Source organism: Meles meles, chromosome 12, assembly GCF_922984935.1.
Source record: "Meles meles chromosome 12, mMelMel3.1 paternal haplotype, whole genome shotgun sequence".
NCBI classification, from domain to species: Eukaryota; Metazoa; Chordata; class Mammalia; order Carnivora; family Mustelidae; genus Meles; species Meles meles.
Window position 1 is genome coordinate 31,112,975 of NC_060077.1, and position 17,516 is coordinate 31,130,490.

At 48.8% G+C, this 17,516-nt stretch overlaps 1 protein-coding gene across 1 annotated transcript in view; it reads right to left on the reverse strand.

The window, feature by feature from the left end:
• Nucleotides 1–10,837, reverse strand: part of UBE2L3 (ubiquitin conjugating enzyme E2 L3) — a 58,598-nt gene extending 47,761 nt beyond the window's left edge. Inside the window, exon 1 of the mRNA XM_046025680.1 lies at nucleotides 10,752–10,837. Within this exon, the coding sequence (XP_045881636.1) occupies nucleotides 10,752–10,778 (27 nt within the window). The 5' untranslated portion in view covers nucleotides 10,779–10,837. The remainder of the gene's footprint in view (nucleotides 1–10,751) is intronic.
• Between the last annotated feature and the right edge of the window lie 6,679 nt (nucleotides 10,838–17,516).

Here is a 17,516-nt window from a genome sequence, read left to right on the forward strand (position 1 = left end):
GGGTGAGAGTGCAAACCTTCACTGCAAACAGGCAGCGCAAGGGCTCCTATTTCCTGAGCAGGATCTTGGGAGGGCTCACCTGCCCTGGAATAGTTACAATGACAAAGGCATGAACAGATACAGCTTAGAGAGAGATACTGCCCTAACCCTTCACAGCTGGCCCTTAAGTGTTCATGCTGTGCAAGGAATGTTTCTAGGCTCCTCTTGTCCAGGCAAAATGAAACTGATCAGATGGAGCTGGATGTCTAAGGGAAAGTTACACAAACCTGCCTTAAACCTAAGTACAGTATCACTCTCAAGTACTAGCTCCACAATTGGTAGGACATTAATAATTTGAAAAAAAACGACTTCCTGCTTTTTTTGTGTCATGGGAGCCAAGTAACTAATTTTGACAGAAATGTGCTCCAGGCTTGCACAAAGCAACCAGTGGCAATGACACTAAATCATGACGTTAATATTAAGTTCAAAATACTTTACATCTAAACATAAGGTTTAGATGTAAATATGATTCTCTTACTTCAACAAATACTCAGCAAAGGAGGTGGAACCCACAGCAACACAACAACCTTTGCATGGGTCAGCAGTATACCATCTTACACTTAGTTATTACGACAACTAATGCGCTCAACTCCTATCATAACTCTACAAAGTAGTTTCATTACCCCGTTGCAGAATCAGGACACTGAGGCTCAAGGTGATGACAGAAACGAGTCCATGGTAGGAGTGAAGATCAGAACTCGGGTCCCTGTCATTCAACCACAGCACAGTGCTCCAGAGTGGTGGGCCACTGTGAAGAGGTCATTCTAAGAAGTCATTCTAAGAGGACATTCTGAAAAGAACATTCAGAACAGGCTTATAGGAACGCACTGCCCACACACCTCCAGGTGAGCATGGCTGGGGCCCCAGCTCAGTGCGCTCTGATGCCAGCTCCACACACAGTCTGCTTCTGGATGTAGGCTGTGCCCCTGGAATAGGTTTCTGTCCCCATCTGGACATGATTGCACCTGGCATTCTTGACCTACACCACACACTGCAAAGTCCAGCGCCCCAGCACGAGTGACTGGAATGGGAATCCCATGTGTAAAATACCTGGCAGGTCTCCTTCTGTAAGGTTAGCTTTCCTGTGCTGAGTTTTCTTAACAAGAGGTACACTGGTGTGAAGCAGATATTTTACAAACCATGTCAGAAGGGATTCAGAGGCTGCTCAATTTCTGAGTTGTACCCACTCTCCAATTCTGTGACAGAGTCAGGCCGCATCCCCTCTCAGAAAGACAGAGCACCACCATGAGCACTGGATTTGACATTACTGACTGCTGTGCTGGCAAATGTGTCTGCTGGGCCACGGGCTGTCAAAATAGTATTTCACTCCTCTGCTGAACTGTGCCGATAAAGAAGTAGAAACAAAATCTGACAAGATCATGAAATATAGAAAACAATCATCAACACTGACCCAAAAATGTTAAAAACTGAACAAAACCGGGACGCCTGGGTAGCTCAGTTGGTTAAGCATCTGTCTTCGGCTCAGGTCATGATCCCAGAGTCCTGGGATTGAGCCCCACTTCAGGCTCCCTGCTCAGTGGGGAGGCTGCTTCTCCTTCTCCCTCTGCCTGCCGCTTCCCCTGCTTGTGACCACTCTGTCAATGGATAAACAAAACCTTAAAAACAAACAAAAAAAACTGAACAAACCCAAACCACCACCTAACCTGAAATGAATTCTCCTCCTATCCACCATGTCCCTCCTTTCTTAAAAACCAAAAGCAGTGGCGCCTGGGTGGCTCAGTGGGTTAAGCCTCTGCCTCCGGCTCGGGTAGTGATCTCAGGGTCCTGGGATCAAGCCCCACATCGGGCTCTCTGCTCAGCAGGGAGCCTGCTTCCCTCCTCTCTCTCTGCCTGCCTCTCTGCCTACTTGTGATCTCTCTGTCAAATAAATAAATAAAATCTTAAAAAAAAAAAAAAACACAAAAGCAGGGGCATCTGGGTGGCTCAATTGTTGGGCATCTGTCTTCAGCTTGGGTCGTGATCCTGGGGTGCTGGGATTGAGCCCTGCACCAGGCTCCCCGCTCAGCGTGAAGCCTGCTTCTCCCTCTCCTGCCACCCCTGCTTGTGTTGTCCCCTCTCTTGCTGTATCTTCCTCTGTCAAATAAATAAGTAAATAAAATCTTTAAAAAAAAAAAAAAAGCTGCTATGGGAAGGCCCTGAGAGCAGGGAGGCCTAGGCAGTGAGTGTGCCCAGCTCCACTGTGAGCCTGTGGGTCGTGCCCCCCAAGCCTCAGCCTCCTGTCTGTCAAGGGGACCTCTTGAAGCTCTGGGAATTCTTAACAGACTGTACAAAAGGCCAGGAGGAAAAACGGAACAGCCGCAAAAAGAAGCAACCTTCCTTAACTTTCTGCTTCAGAGGTGAAACAGAAGACAAAAAGCAACAAGATTATTTCTGGGGCTGCAACTACTTATTTGAGAGTTTCCTTCAGGGCGGCTCAGTCGGTTGAGCATCTGTCTCTTGATTTCAGCTCAGGTCATGATCTCAGGTTTGTGGGATCGGCCCAGTGTCAGATTCTCTCCCTCTCCTTGCACATATGTTTGCCCTCCCTCACTCTCTCAAATAAATAAATAAAATCTCTTCAAAAAGGAAAAGAGAGAAAGGGGCGCCCGGGTGGCTCAGTCGTTAAGCGTCTAGCTTCAGCTTGGGTCATGATCCCAGGGTCCTGGGATCGAGCCCCATATCGGGCTCTCTGCTCAGCAAGGACCCTGCTTTCCCCTCTGCCTGCCACTCTGCCTACTTGTGATCTCTCTCTGTGTCAAATAAATAAAATCTTAAAAAAAAGAAAAGAAAAGAAAAGAAAAGAAACCTCTTGCTAACCCTAAGGAACAGGTTACTTCAAGAGGCAGGAGAGAGGGGAGGGTAAGAGAATGGGCTCTGCCTCTGGTGAGGTCGTGTCCTGGCATGCCACCCCTACCTGGCCCAGCCCACCTTTTCAGCACTGAGCCCTCTCCTCCTGCCAGGGTGCTCTCCTCACTGCCCTGGGATGTGTCTTGCTGACTCTCATTAATAATAATAATCTACACGTACCTCACACTTAGGATATACTAAGGATGCTCCAGGACATGTGATATATACTAATTTATTTCAGTTTCACACTTATGTGAAGTAAACTAACACATAGAGATCAAGTAACTTGCCCAAGTTCCTCCACTAAGATGTGGCAGGCCCAGGATATGCAACCTCCAGAAGCTCTTTTTAAAAAAAAAGAAATATTTTGGGGCTCCTGGGTGGCTCAGTGGGTTAAAGCCTCTGTCTTCGGCTCAGGTCATGATCCCAGAGTCCTGGGATCGAGCCCTGCATCGGGCTCTCTGCTCGCTGGGGAGCCTGCTTCCTCCTCTCTTTCTCCGTCTGCCTCTCTGCCTACTTGTGATCTGTCAAATAAAAAAAATTAAAATCTTAAAAAAATTTTTTTTACTTATTTATTTGGCAGAGAGAGCAGGAGAACACAAGCAGGGGGAACAGGAGGCGAGGGAGAGGGAGAAGCAGGCTCCCAACTGAGCTGGGAGCCCAATGCAGGACTCGATTCCAAGATCCTGGTATCATGACCTGAGCCAAAGGCAGACACCTAACCAACTGAGCCACCCAGGTGCCCCTCCAGAAGCTCTTAACCAGTACACTGTATTCTTCCTCTCAAGTGCTTTGCCCTGAATGAAAGACCCTTTCCTCCCCCATTTTTTACCAGGGTGAGGGTTAGGTTTATCTAACAGGACAAGGCTGGCTAGAGGAAACCTGGAGGCAAAAGCTCTCACACGTGAGCAGCCTGCTGCTTCTCCTGGATCCTGAAGCTGAGAATACATCTGACTCCCTCAATCAAGTGAAAGGCCCAGACACCTCTTTGCCACCTGTCCCTAAACCCATCAGCATCATCCTCCATGACGTCCCCTCATGGAGAAACAAGTCTTCCAGTGGCTGGCCGGAAAACTTAGTCCTGCCAGGACAGAGGGAAGGCTCATAGTTTTGGAGGGCCAGGTGCACTGGATATACCAATCTAGGGTAAAACTAGGCCACTTGCCCACTGCTTCTGGAAAATTCCTCAGGGATGGCCTAACTAAAACCTAAGAAAGGGACAGCACAGGGTCAGAAGCAAGCAGCCATACTGGGAGGTAGGTGAACTGTCACCAGGGTTCCCCAGGACCCTATGAGAGTCATGGCCATTGCCCACATCCACTGTGAGGGATGAAACCTACTTAACCTCACTGGCTGCCAGGCCCCTCCCCTCAACATCCAAACCCTTACTTATTCTTGAAAGGTCAGACCAAGTTCCACCTTCTTCTCAATGTCAGAGGATCTTTCCCTCCCCTGTACTCCATTATTCGGCTGGCATATATCCAGCATACAGTGGACAGACCAGGATTTCTTTTTCTAGATGTATGCCATTTTTCCTCCCTCACAGAGCTCCTCGAATGCAGAGCCAAGAGGAGGGGCCCTGTGAGCTGAGTCTTAAAGGACAAGAAATTACCTGATGTAGAGAAGAGGCAGGCATGCCCATTAAAAGACTCAAAGGGGCAAAGCATGTTTAGGGGATCCCATGGGCAAGTGGGGAAAGAGACTGTTGAGACCAGAGTTCGAAGGAACTAGCTAAGAAATATGGGGTTTTATTTTTTTAATTTTTAATTTTTATTTTTAAAGATTTTATTTATTTATTGGACAGATCACAAGTAGGCAGAGAGGCAGGCAGAGAAAGAGAGAGAGAGGAGGAAGCAGGCTCCCTTGAGCAGAGAGCCTGATACGGGGCTCAATCCCTGGACCCTGGGATCATGACCTGAGCCAAAGGCAGAGGCTTTAACCCACTGAGCCACCCAGGTGTCCCTTTTAAAATTTTTTTAAAAATATTTTATTTATTTGAGAGAGAGAGAGAATGAGTGAGAGAGACCATGAGAAGGGGTAGAGTCAGAGAGAGCTGATTCCCACTGAGCAGGGAGCCCAATGCGGGACTCGATCCCAGGATTCCAGGATCATGACCTGAGCCTAAGGCAGTCGCCCAACCAACTGAGCCACCCAGGCATCCCGAAATGCGGGTTTTTATATTCAGAGCCCTGACCTCCTGAATTTGGTTCCAATCTCTAAGAGCAGGGCCTGAGCCCTGAGTACATGCACTTCTCCTTGATGAACTGCTGGTTAGGAATCATGTGGGGCTCACGATGGACTGGTGAGGAATAAGAGGAAGCCACAGAGGAATCAGATGCAGGTGTCCTACCACAATGGATGGCCTCAACTAAGGGAGCAGTAGTGTGTATGGACAAAAGACACACAGAGACCAGAGATAAAGGCCTAGTTCAGCAGAATCTGGCAAGTGGCTAGATGAGGGAAGAAGGGGTGAGGTGGGCTCCCCCAGGTTCTTCTGTGGGTGACTGAGTAGAAAAGGTGCTCATTAACTAAGGAAGGCAAGACAGAAGAAGCATGGGGCATGAGATGAGCTTGGACAACTATAGGTCTATGTGCCATTCAAAGGGAAAACTCTCAAGGTGGTTAGATACAAACTATGGGCTCACGAGAGGCATCTTGAGGTTCTCTAAGTTTAATCCCTTAGCATTACAGCAAAGAAAATAGAAATATCTCTTGAACATTTAGTGGTACTTTTCAATGGAATATGACCAGCTGACTTGATAAAATACAATGCTAATTTGACAAACTCTTGTTAGAGTTATAACAAAATCAAAATAGGTCCAACTACTCTGAGACAAGTGTTTCTGTTCAGTGTGGACCTTGAGAAAAGATAGCAAATGTTGCAACAACTAAGTACACTCTCTTTTCCAAGGCCTGTCCCAATTTGCTTTTAATGGAGAAACATGTACAATGAGTGTCATTAAGGGAAGCTGAAATCATCCCAACTTATTGGGATTTTACATTTACAATAAAAAAAATACAATGCTTTTTTGAATTCCCCAAAACCCAGTGGATTCAGGACATTTTTATTGGCAGAGCATCATCTGGAAAACTCTCATCTTCTGACACACGCAACACACCTACCAGACATGCTCACTGCTCTGTGGTGTTAATTACCCAACTTCAGAGAACATAAACTTGTATTCAAAACCAAACCAGTTTACTGCCTATGAATTCCAAGGAAAGAACTGTTATTTAGTGACTCCTCCTACTTATTCATGTGTAATTATGGACAGAGAGAAAGTACACCAATACAGAGTTTTGACTGAACATTATTTTTTTTCAAGATTTATTTGAGGGAGAGAGAGAGCAGGCACATGAACATGAGTGGGGAGAAAGACAGAGGGAGAGAACCCCAAGCGAACTCCCTGCTAAGCATGGTGCCACCACAGAGGGATGATCCCATGACCTATGAGATCATGACCTAAGCCAAAATCACTATTGGATGCTGAATGAGCGGCCCAGGCACCCCTTGATTGAACATTATTGAAAATGCATTAAAAGGATGCCACAAATCTCAATTCCTTATCTCAACAGTTATACCATAATAACTAATAAAGTATCACCCCACCCTTTTTAAATCCACAATTTCCCCCACTTAGAAAAGCCCTTGTGGGGAGATACTCAGCTGGAGGACCCTTAGGGGGATGTGTACAATTCAGAGGCTGAAAAGAAATGATCAGACTGCATCAATTTCCTTAACCACACCTACAGGTTTCACTTTTGTAGCTATTTCCCTTCCTGATAGAAGCAATGGTTACATTCGCATTGCTGCCATCAATGCTGAATTTGCTGCTTGCAAATTAAAATGTATTTAATGTTTTATTAACATTGTAATTCCCAAAAAGTGTTTCAAAAAAGGCTAATCCTTTGGCAAGTTTTTTTTTTTTTTTAAGATTTTATTTATTTATTTGACAGAGAGAGAGTACAAGCAAGGGGAGCAGCAGAGGGAGAGGGAGAAGCAGGCTCCCCACCAAGCAGGGAGCCCAGTATGGGACCCGATCCCAGGGTCCTGGGATCATGAGCTGAGCCCAAGGCAGGCTTAACCATCTGAGCCGCCCAGATGCCCTGTATTTTTTTTAAGATTGTTTATTGATTTTAAAAAAAATTTATTTATTTATTTATTTGACAAAGATCACAAGGAGGCAGAGAGGCAGGCAGAAAGAGACGGAGTAGCAGACTCCCTGCCGAGCAGACAGCCCCATGCGGGACTCGATCCTAGGAACCTGGGATCATGACCTGAGCCTAAGGCAGAGGCTTTAACCCACTGAGCCACCCAGGCACCACCCAGACACCCTGCTTATTTTTGAGAGAGAGAGTGGGGAAGGGACAGAGGAAGAAGCAGACTCCTGGGTGAGCAGGGAGCCAGACATGAGACTCCCAGGACCCTGGGACCACAAGAGCGAAAGACAGACGCCTAACCAAATAGGTAAGCCACTTGGACACCCAGTAAGTGCTTTTTAAATTAAAGACTTGATCATACTCACCTTGCCTAAAATAACTTCTCAGCCCAATATATGCAAATCAGTCTACTTTTAATAATGTATCTTATACTATCTGCAGACGGTTCATTGTTACAAAGAAATCTTTGTGGTGTCTTGTATAATAGTTTTTGAAGAAATCTAAAGTTCTTTAAGATGTAATTCATTTGATTTTTCTTTTTTTTTTTTAAGATTTTATTTATTTATTTGACAGACAGAAATCACAAGTAGGCAGAGAGGCAGGCAGAGAGAGAGGGGGGGAAGCAGGCTCCCTGCTGAGCAGAGAGCCCGATGTGGGGCTCGATCCCAGGACCCTGAGATCATGACCTGAGCTGAAGGCAGCGACTTAATCCACTGAGCCACCCAGGCGCCCTCATTTGATTTTTCAACATGTTTTTTTTCATCATCGAAAACGCCTATTTTATTTCCATATATTGATCGGCATGCAACAATAATTTGAGTTGGTTTTTTTTTTTTTTTAACTAAACAGCTTAAACTCTCTCAGAGCCAATGACCTGCATCATGTAACCAGCATTCCTCTACTGAACTGAAAGAATTTCTGTCCACAACTCAATAAACTACATGGTCTTCCAGGTACCCTTGAAGTAAGAAAAGGGCTTGGACCTTGGGATTTAAAGGTAGGGAGATTTAACATCTCTTCCCACCCAGGTCAGCTAGCTACTCCACCTTAGGTAACACTCAACCTATCAAAGCCTCACAATTCTCTCATTTGTAAAATAAAGACAACAATATGCTAATTCTAAGTGTTATTGAAAAGAATTAATGTAAATGATCTAGCACTTAAAAGCACTCAGTTACCTTTCTACATTTTCTCTAAGCTCCAATTTTTTGGAAATACAATAATTTAAAAACCAGTTAACTCCCCTCTCAGAACCCTGCAAGCCTGGGAACCCCAACTAAGTCAACTGGGGTAGACTAGAGGATACCCTACAAGGATGAATTAGGTCAAGATTCCTGTCCTTGAAGAACTCAGAACCCAGGAAACGCAAGTCTAACACAAATCTGATTGGGACAAAATCTTAAAGAGAAACATAAAGAAAGTGCTGTGATCACAAAAAGGAGGAACAACTTATTCTGAAGGGGGATGGGGGCAAAATCCCAACAGAGCAGCTGGCATTGGAAATGAACCTAGGATTTCCCTGGAAAAGAGAAGCAAGGGCAAGGCAGCCTTTCTCGAAGACCAAACAGCAAGTGCAAAGGAACACCACATACCGACTGACTGAGGAAGAGCAGGGGGCTCTGGCGACAAACAGAGGTGAGATTACAGCTCACCCTCCCAAACTAGAAAAACTGAGGCAACCCAATGAATCTCTCAGCAGTCCATTTTACCACCTACAAAATGGGAATGTTTACTTTTCAAGGATGATTAAACATGATTATGAATGTGAAGTACAGGGCTGCACAAAGTAACAGCTTAAAAAAAAAAGTAGCTACTATGATTTGCAAGGGTAGTGGGAAAGTAAGGGGCTGGAGGGGAGGCTAAACAGATTTCTGCCAGCCTAAGGAGGGTCTTTCGTAACAAATAAGAAGTTAGGATTAACTGCTGAGGACAATAAGATCACAAAGGTTTCAATAGGAGCGAAAGGATTAAATATTTGCTTTAGAAAAAGAATTTTGGTGTCCAAGAAGTGGAGTCAGAGAAGAAGAGTACGGACTTGGAAAGGCATCTGAAAGATGAAGGTATGGATTCTGGTAATTGCATTAAGATTCGGATTCTGGTAATTGCATTAAGATTCGGATTCTGGTAATTGCATTAAGATTCGGGGCGCCTGGGTGGCTCAGTGGGTTAAAGCCTCTGCCTTCGGCTCGGGTCATGGTCCCGGGGTTCTGGGATCGAGCCCCGCATCGGGCTCTCTGCTCAGCAGGGAGCCTGCTTCCCTTCCTGTCTGCCTGTCTCTCTGCCTACCTGTGATCTCTGCCTGTCAAATAAATAAATAAAATCTTAAAAAAAAAAAAAACATTTAAAAAAGATTCGGAAGGAAAGCACACTCAAGAACTCCCTCTAAAGTAAAATCCACAAGACTTAATGGGTGACTGCAGTAGGGCAGGGAACTAAGTGAATAACAGTCCTCTCATCTGGATGACTGGTGGGTGAATGGTGGTGTCACCGACAGAAAAAAGATGAAGGGAAGTCTGGAATCTGCTGACTGTTCTTTTGTGCCCACTTCCGATCCACTTTTACGAAGTTAAATGTCGTCCCCAGCCCTTAGTGAACAAAAGAAAGGAAACGTTCCCAGGGAGGGAGGCCCAAAGGCTATGACTCCAAGTTCAATGTCTAGTTCCACCGAGCACTGCTCTACCCAAGAGGAACCCCAGCTTTTTATCTCCTCTTAGGAAATCAGCTCCTAGGTCTTTTTATTTCCGGCCCCGTGCAACCCGGCAGCACTATCCGGGCGCGGACTCACAAGTCTTGGCGAGGTCGGCTCCGGAGGACGCCTGCAAACATACTCGGGAGAGAACTAAGCCAGTTTACCATCTGTATCCCTCACCAAAGGAGCCACTTAGCAAAAAGGCACCCCGCTGCAAGATACAAAGTACCAAGTTATTTTTATAAACTTTGGCCGGTTTGGGTTCGAACGACTAAAGCCAACCCCCAACCCACCCCCCAAAATGGCACTTTTGCTTCGGCAGGGAAAGAAGGTCCTGATAAGTGGTTGGTTGAAAAGGAGACGGGAAAAGAGAACAGCGCCGCGAGCGCGGCCGACCCCACGCCTTCCTGGAGTTGGAACTTGCCGGCTGTGTGACTCTGCAGTCACAAGGCGACAGTTTGCTAGGACCCAGAGCAATTTCAAACGACCCACCAACAAACTGACCTAACTTTTGTCGCCTGGCCTCCTCCTTCCTTCCCCAGCCCGAGCCTCCCAACCTCCCAGCCTCCGGAGCTCTAAACCCGGCACGCTGCGGCCCAGGGCGGGGCGGCTCCGCGGCGCGGGCTCCCGGTCGGAGCTCCGGCGCTCGGGCCTTCCCCGCGGGCGCCCGATTTGGGACTTCTCGGCGGGGTCCCCACATCAACGCCGCCCCCCGTCCGGGAGGCGGCCACCGCGAGAAGGACCTGGCCGGGTTCCGGGCGGAGGGCGACGTGAACGCCCCGGACCCGGCGGAGGGGCCAGCGGCAGCTCCCAGCGCGGCCTGACGCTCCCGCCCAGGCTGCGGCCTAGGCGGCCCCGTTACCTCCCTCTGCCCGTGTGCGGTCAGAGGGGCGGTGGGGCCACACAGGGACGGGAGACGGAGCGGCGACGCCCCGAGGAGTCCCGCCCGCCGCGGGGACCCCCGGCCCGGGACGCCGCCCCCCCCACCCGGCCGGCGCCGGAGAATGGCTTTTACCTTCATCAGCCTCCTGCTGGCCGCCATCTTGGATCTGGTGCTGCTGCTTTCCCAGAATGCATCGCGGCCCGCCGGGCGGCTGGAGCCCCCGCACTTCCTGGAGCGGGGGAGGGGCAGGCGGGGTGCTCCCCCCGCCCCCACGTATGAAGTGCCTACTGTGTGCCATGACGGTGCTGGGCGAACACAGATGAATGGAACCGGCGACACCCTGCCTTTACTGAACGTCCCATCCAGAGGTGATTACAAGGTGTTTGACACATAGTAGGTGCACAATAAATATTTGTTGCATAAGATCATTCAATAACCAAGATTATTTCTGACACTGATAAGTGCTATGAAGAAAAGGAAACTGAGGAGCTCCTGGGTGACTCAGTCAGTTAAGCGTCTGCCTTCAGCTCCGTTCATGATCTCAGGGTTCTGGAATCCAGTTGCACCATGGAGCACCATGCTCAGCAGGGAGCCTGCTTCTCCCTCTCCCTCTACTCTCCCCCTGCTTATTCTCTGTGTGTGTGTGTCAAGTAAATAAAATCAAAAAAAGAAAAGAAACCTGGGTGATGGGAAAGTGATTATGGGGCCTACTTTTTTTTTTTTTTTAAGATTTTATTGATTTATTTGAGAGAGCATGGGGGGGGACAGTCAGAGAGAGAACCAGACTCCCTGCTGAGCAGGAAGCCCAATGCAGAACTCAATCCTGGGACTCCAGGATCATGACTGAGTCACCCAGGTGCCCATGGGGGTACCTACTTTTCTTTGGGAAGTCACAGAAGTCCCACTGAGGGAACAGTATAATAAGAGCCACCACTGGAACCTCAAATGCCAGCTCCCCCCTCCTGTGCTTTATTTTCCTTAATCTCTGAAACCACTCTGAGATGGCTACCATTAACGGCCCATCTCACAGGAAACAGAAGCATAGAGAAGGCCAATGATTTGCCCAAGTTCATGCAGCAAGCTAGGAACAGAGACTGAGCTGCTGGCTTCAGGGCCAACACTGGAACCTGAAGGATGGGATGGAACAGCTGAGAGACTGAGAAGAGGTTGTTTCAAGCAGGAGAAAAGACACTGGCAAAGGCCATGAGGCTGTCTGGATGGCCAGAATGGAGTAGGAAGTTAATAGGGACAAGGGAGGCAGATGATAGACTGGGACAGCCTTAGAAGAACAGGAGGGAAGGGGCACCTGGGTGGCTCAGATAGTTAAGCATCTGCCTTTGGCTCAGGGCATGATCTCAGGGTCCTGGGATCAAGCCCCGAATCAGGCTCTCTGCTCAGCAGGGAGGCTGCCTTCTCCTCTCTCTCTGCCTGCCTCTCTCCCTACTTGTGATCTCTCTCTCTCTCTGTGCCGAATAAATAAAACCTTTAAAAAAAGAAAACAAAACTTTTATTGTTCTCCATGGAAGTCCTGGCTTCTGGTCACACCAACCCCCTTCCACTCAGGCAAACCATGTTCATTTGGACCTGGCCTTTGTGTGCCACTTCCCTGAGCCTTCCATTAAAAGTGCCCACTTCCTCCTCTAATTCCAGTCTTCCTCCTCCTCCTGGACTCCAGATGCTTTAGCTAGACCTTACCACATTCTTCTTTTTCTTCTCCCAGTCAGCACAGGGTCCTGGGGCTTGCCTGCTAGGCTCGGAGAGGGAGATACAAAGGTGGCACCTGCCCTCAAGCAGCTCAAAGCATCCTGGGGAGGCACCGAGAAGAATGCCAGAATGCGGCAATGGTTGGAGGAGGTGTGGGAGCCCCGAGGAGAAGGCTGACAATGGTCAAAGGAGGGGCCAGGGATGGAAGGAGCTCCTCAGCAGGCTGACCATATGCCTGGCACTGGGCACTGCACATTTACACCCACCACCAAGTTCACTGGCACCTCAGAGCAGTGCTAAGATGTTCCATTTCACAGGTGAGGAGACTGAGGCCCTGAGAATGGTAGCTTGTCCTTCATCACCCAGCTAGGAAGAGAGGCTCCAGAAGTTAGACCCTGATCTGGTTCATGCTGGTGAGGCTCTGACTTGATCTCCTTCTGATGGCCCAAAACTTCACATCCTACATCTCTCCCTTCCCAAGACCAGTACTCCTGCCACTCCATACTCCCTGCCTCTGTCCTTGCTGCTCCCTTTGCCTGGGATGCCTTTGTCATTCCCTCCCCGCAGCAATACCACCTTATCCAGCTGGCAAATGCTAGTCCTTCTTCCTCTCCTCCTCCTCCCCCTCCTTCTTCATCTTCTTCTTCTTCCTTCTCCTCCTTCTCCTCTTCCTCTTCTCCTTCCCCTTTCCTTTCTTCTATCCTCTTCCTCCCCCTCCCGTTCCCCCTCTTCCCTCCTCCCCTTTTTCTTCTTCTTCTCCTTCTCCTCCTCCTCCTTCTTCTACTTCTCCTCCTCCTCCTCCTTCTTCTTCCTCCCCCCTTCTCCTTCTTTCTCTTCTTTTTTTAAAGTAGGCTCCATACCCAGCAGAGTCCAACATGGGACTTGAACTCACAACCCAGAGATCAAGACCTGAGCTGAGATCAAGAGTCCTACTGAGCCACCTAGGCATCCCAAGTGCTAACCATTCTTGAAGACTCAGCTTACCATGCTGGCTCACTTGGTTGACCTGACAGCCTGCTGTGTGCTGGGTTCCCATGAGTACAAATGCACAAGTGTTTTCTATTGATCCCCCCAGCAGCCCTTTGAGGGCAGAACTGTTATCAACCCCATTTACAAAGGAAAAAACTGAGGCTCAAAGGGTCAATCAGCTTTTCAGCCACTCGGCGGGTCAGAGCATCAAGCCCAAGTCTGCGCTTTGACTGTGAGGGGGAAGCTAAGGTCTGGGAGGCTCAATTCACCTAAAGGGCTCCTTCTTTCCCTTCTATCCTCCTTCCCAACCTCCCGCTTTCCTTCCATCCTCCCTTCACAAATCCCACTGGGGTTCTCTGTGCTTAGTAAATGAGGAAGTTCACATGCTTCCCTGACACCTTGCCCTGACTAGATTGGTACTCAACAAACAGTTGGTGAAGGACTGTCCCTTTGGGGTGCCTGGGTGGCTTAGTCAGTTGGGCTTTCAATTCTTGATTTTGGCTCAGGTCATGATCTCAGAGTCATGAGATCGAACTCTGCATCGGGATCTGTGCTCAGTAGGGAATCTGCTTAAGACTCGGTCTCTCCCTCTCTCTCTGCCCCTCCTGCCACTCTCATGCTCTCTCTAAGATAAATAAATCAATCTTTTTTTAAAAAGATATTATTTATTTATTTATGTATTTGTCAGAGAGAGAGAGCACACACAAGCAGGAAGAGTAGAAGGCAGAGGGAGAAGCAGGCTCCCTGCTGAGCAAGGAGCCTGATGTGGGACTCCATCCCAGAACCCTGGGATCATGACCTGAGCCAAAGGCAGACGCTTAACTGACCAAGCCACCCAGGCGTCCCTATCTTTCTTCTTCTTCTTTTTTAAAAGATTTTATTTATTTATTTGACAGAGAGAGTGAGAGCGAGCACAAGTAGGGGGAGCAGCAGGCAGAGAGAGGGAAAAGCAGGCTCCTTACTGAGCCACTCAGATGTCCTAAATAAATCAATCTTTAAAAAAAAAAAAAAAAGGACAGTCCCTGACCTAGAGCAATAGCCAAATGACTGACCAAAGGTATTCCCAATGGTGTCAGCAAGAAGGTAGATGAGGCCTTGTAGTAAACTTGAAGCATGGGCAGGGGGCTATGAGGTCTCAGAGGGTTGAGAGGACAGATGGGATAGATGAAGATGGGAAAGAAGTGGAGATGGCAGAAGATGGAAGATAGGGCTGTCCTGGAAACAGTGGGTAGCTGGAAAAGCTGATACTGCCAACAGCAACCGGGTCTTTGGGAAGGGGTAGCCATTTGTCTGAAGGCTTGGGGAGGATGATCCACTCAGACTGCCAGAGGCAGTGGGCCAGGCTACAGTGGCACCAGTTCAGACCCCAGACTTGGGTCATACAGGCAAGGGCACAAAGTCCCTGTGTGACCCTGAGTGGTTTTGCTCCCTGTCTATAATGAGGACTCCAGGACAAGGTCCACAACATGCAGGTAGGAACAGGCCGGCCACCTACAGGGACACATGTCTGCTGAGTTGGGCCAGGCTGCCTGGGGTGGGAGGTGGAGGCCAGCCCAGCAGGCCAGGGAGCCCTAGTCAGAGGGCTAAAAGCTGGCACACACTTGTCCTTCCTTCCCCAGGAGGGCATGGAGTAGGCCAGAGATGGCTCTCAGAGTCTGGGAGGTGATGACAGACAATAGAACGACCCTCTCCAGGTACCCAGCCCCACACAGGAAGCAGCAGGGCTGGGGGTTCCAGACCTAAGCACAACTTAGAGGGAGAAGACCTGGTCAGGCCCCTCCTGACTAACCCTTCATCCCCTCTGAGCTCCAGTTTCTTTCAGGCAACTGAGGAGGGGGACACAATTGTGAAGAAATAATGCCAGACCCTTTTGGGCGTGCCCTGGGTGGGGCAGACATGGGAGCGAGCAGGCACAGGCTGCCAGACCACAAAGGGCTGGGGTTTGGCAGGGCCTACCGCTTGAAATCTGATCTCAGCTCTGGGCAGCCGTCAAGCCCTCTCCTGCCTCGGCTTTTAGGGAAGTCTGCCCTGGCAGGGTTCTTTGCCCCATTGGCACCAACACCCCCACTCACAGCCCCCTGCCCACGCTTCAAGTTTACTATAGTCCTTTGCTGTATCTGTGTTTAACCTCTGTGTCCTCCCTTGGACCGTAAATTCCATGAAGACAGAGACCACACCTGGCTTGTAGGTCTCTTGTCTCCCTCAGTCATGTGTTTATTGAATATGTGCTAGGCACTCTTCCGGATACTGAGGAGACATCAGAGAACAGATAGAACACACATTGACCCAGGGGTGCCTGGCTGGCTCAGTCAGAGGAGCAGGCAACTCTCGATCCCGGGTTGTGAGTTCAAGCCCCACGTTGGGTGTAGAGATCACTTAAATAAACATGGGGTGCCTGGGTGGCTCAGTCAGTTAAGCGTCTGCCTTTGGCTCAGGTCATGATCTCAGGGTCCTGGAATCCAGCCCCACATCGGGCTCTCTGCTCAGTGGTGAGTCAGTTTGCCCTCTCTCTCTGTGCTCTCTCTCAAATAAATAAAATCTAAATAAATAAACTTATTACTTAAACAAATAAGCGAAACAAAAAGGTAAAGAAAACCCTTTGTTTGAAAAAAGGAGAAGATGGGGCTCCTGGTATGATCCCAGGGTCCTGGGATCTAGCCCCGTGACAGGCTCCCTGCTCAGGTTCTCCTGCTTCTCCTTCTCTCTCTGCCTGCTGCTCCCCCTGCTTGTGTGCTCTCTCTCTCTCTCTCTCTCTCTCTCTGACAAATAAATAAATAAAGTTTTAAAAAAAAATTTTTTTTAAAGAAAAAGAAAAGGAAATACATTGACCCAAAAATAAGGGATGTGGAGTGGAAGCTGGGGCTAAAGGGGTCTGTTCGGAAGCTTAAAATCCTCCAGTGGGGGGTGCCTGGGTGGCTCAGTCAGTTAAGCATTTGACTCTTGATTTTGGCTCAAGTCTTAATCTTAGTGTCCTGGGATCAAGCCCCACATTAGGTTCCACGCTCAGCCGGGAGTCTGCTTCTCCCTCTCCTTCTGCCACACCACACACTTGTGCTCTCGCTGTCTCTCTCTCAAGTAAATAAAATCTTTTTTTTTTTAAATCTTCCAGTGGGTTGGCTCTCTGGATGGAGTTTTTGCCTCTCACTAAGGCCAGGCAAGAGCTCCAGGCATGTGCGGCAGAGCTAAAATAGGGCTAGGCCAAGCTGGCAGAGGATGAGAACCAGATTGCCCAGGATCACATACCCCATGACCGCATGGTCCAAAGGTCAGAGACTGGTGCTGGGGAGAGAGGCAGCATGGAGTATAAGGCTGGTGATGTGGGGTGAACCAAGATGTGAGGGACACAGGTGCCTTCTCTCAGGGTCAGTGGAATTACTGTGATGTGTGTTTGCACGTAATAGACAGGAGGGGTCTCTAACCAGAGGTTTCCAAACTTGTTTCTAGTGGCATGCCTCTTTATTAAGCCAAAGTCTTCCTTAAAACCTAAAGAATGACACTAATAGGAGTGCCTGGGTGGCTCAGTAGGTTAAGTTTCTGCCTTCGGCTCAGGTCAGGAGTCCAGGGCCCTGGGATGAAGCCCCACCCATGTCGGGCTCCTTGCTCAGTGGGGAGCCTGCTTCTCCCTCTGCTTGCCTCTTTCTCTCTCTGTCAAATAAATGAATAAAATCTTAAAAAAAAAAAAAGATTGACACTAACACGTGTACATGCTCTGTTGAAGCTGGTAGAAGCAGTATTTCTCCTTTAGCTCCAGACACATTCTCCCACTCCCCAAAATCCTACAATATTTCTCAGAAACCCTGAGGCCTTAAGGAACCCAGTTTGAAAGCCACCCATGTAATCCACCTCTTTCATATTATAGGCAAGAAAGCGAGACCCAGAGAATGCATCTGCATGGTCGGTGCCCTCCCTGAGCTCAGAGTTGATGGGAGTGATGGGCAGGTCATTAACAATCACGGCACAACATGATGAGTGTGGGGGTGGCAGAAGTCTGGCATTGGGGAAGCCCTGGTTTGCTCATCCACTCAACCTACATTCCAGAATGCCTCTGACATGCCACAGGTGGTGCCAGCCCCAGCAGCTGCTGGATGGTGACTGTGGGGTTCCCAGAGACTCACCCCAAGGTCCTCTTCCTTGGCAGCAGCCTTCCCTCCCCCTCTAATGGTTGCAGGTTCCTCCAGACACTGCAGCAGAAATCTAGGCTGCGGAGTTCCACCCACTGCCCAG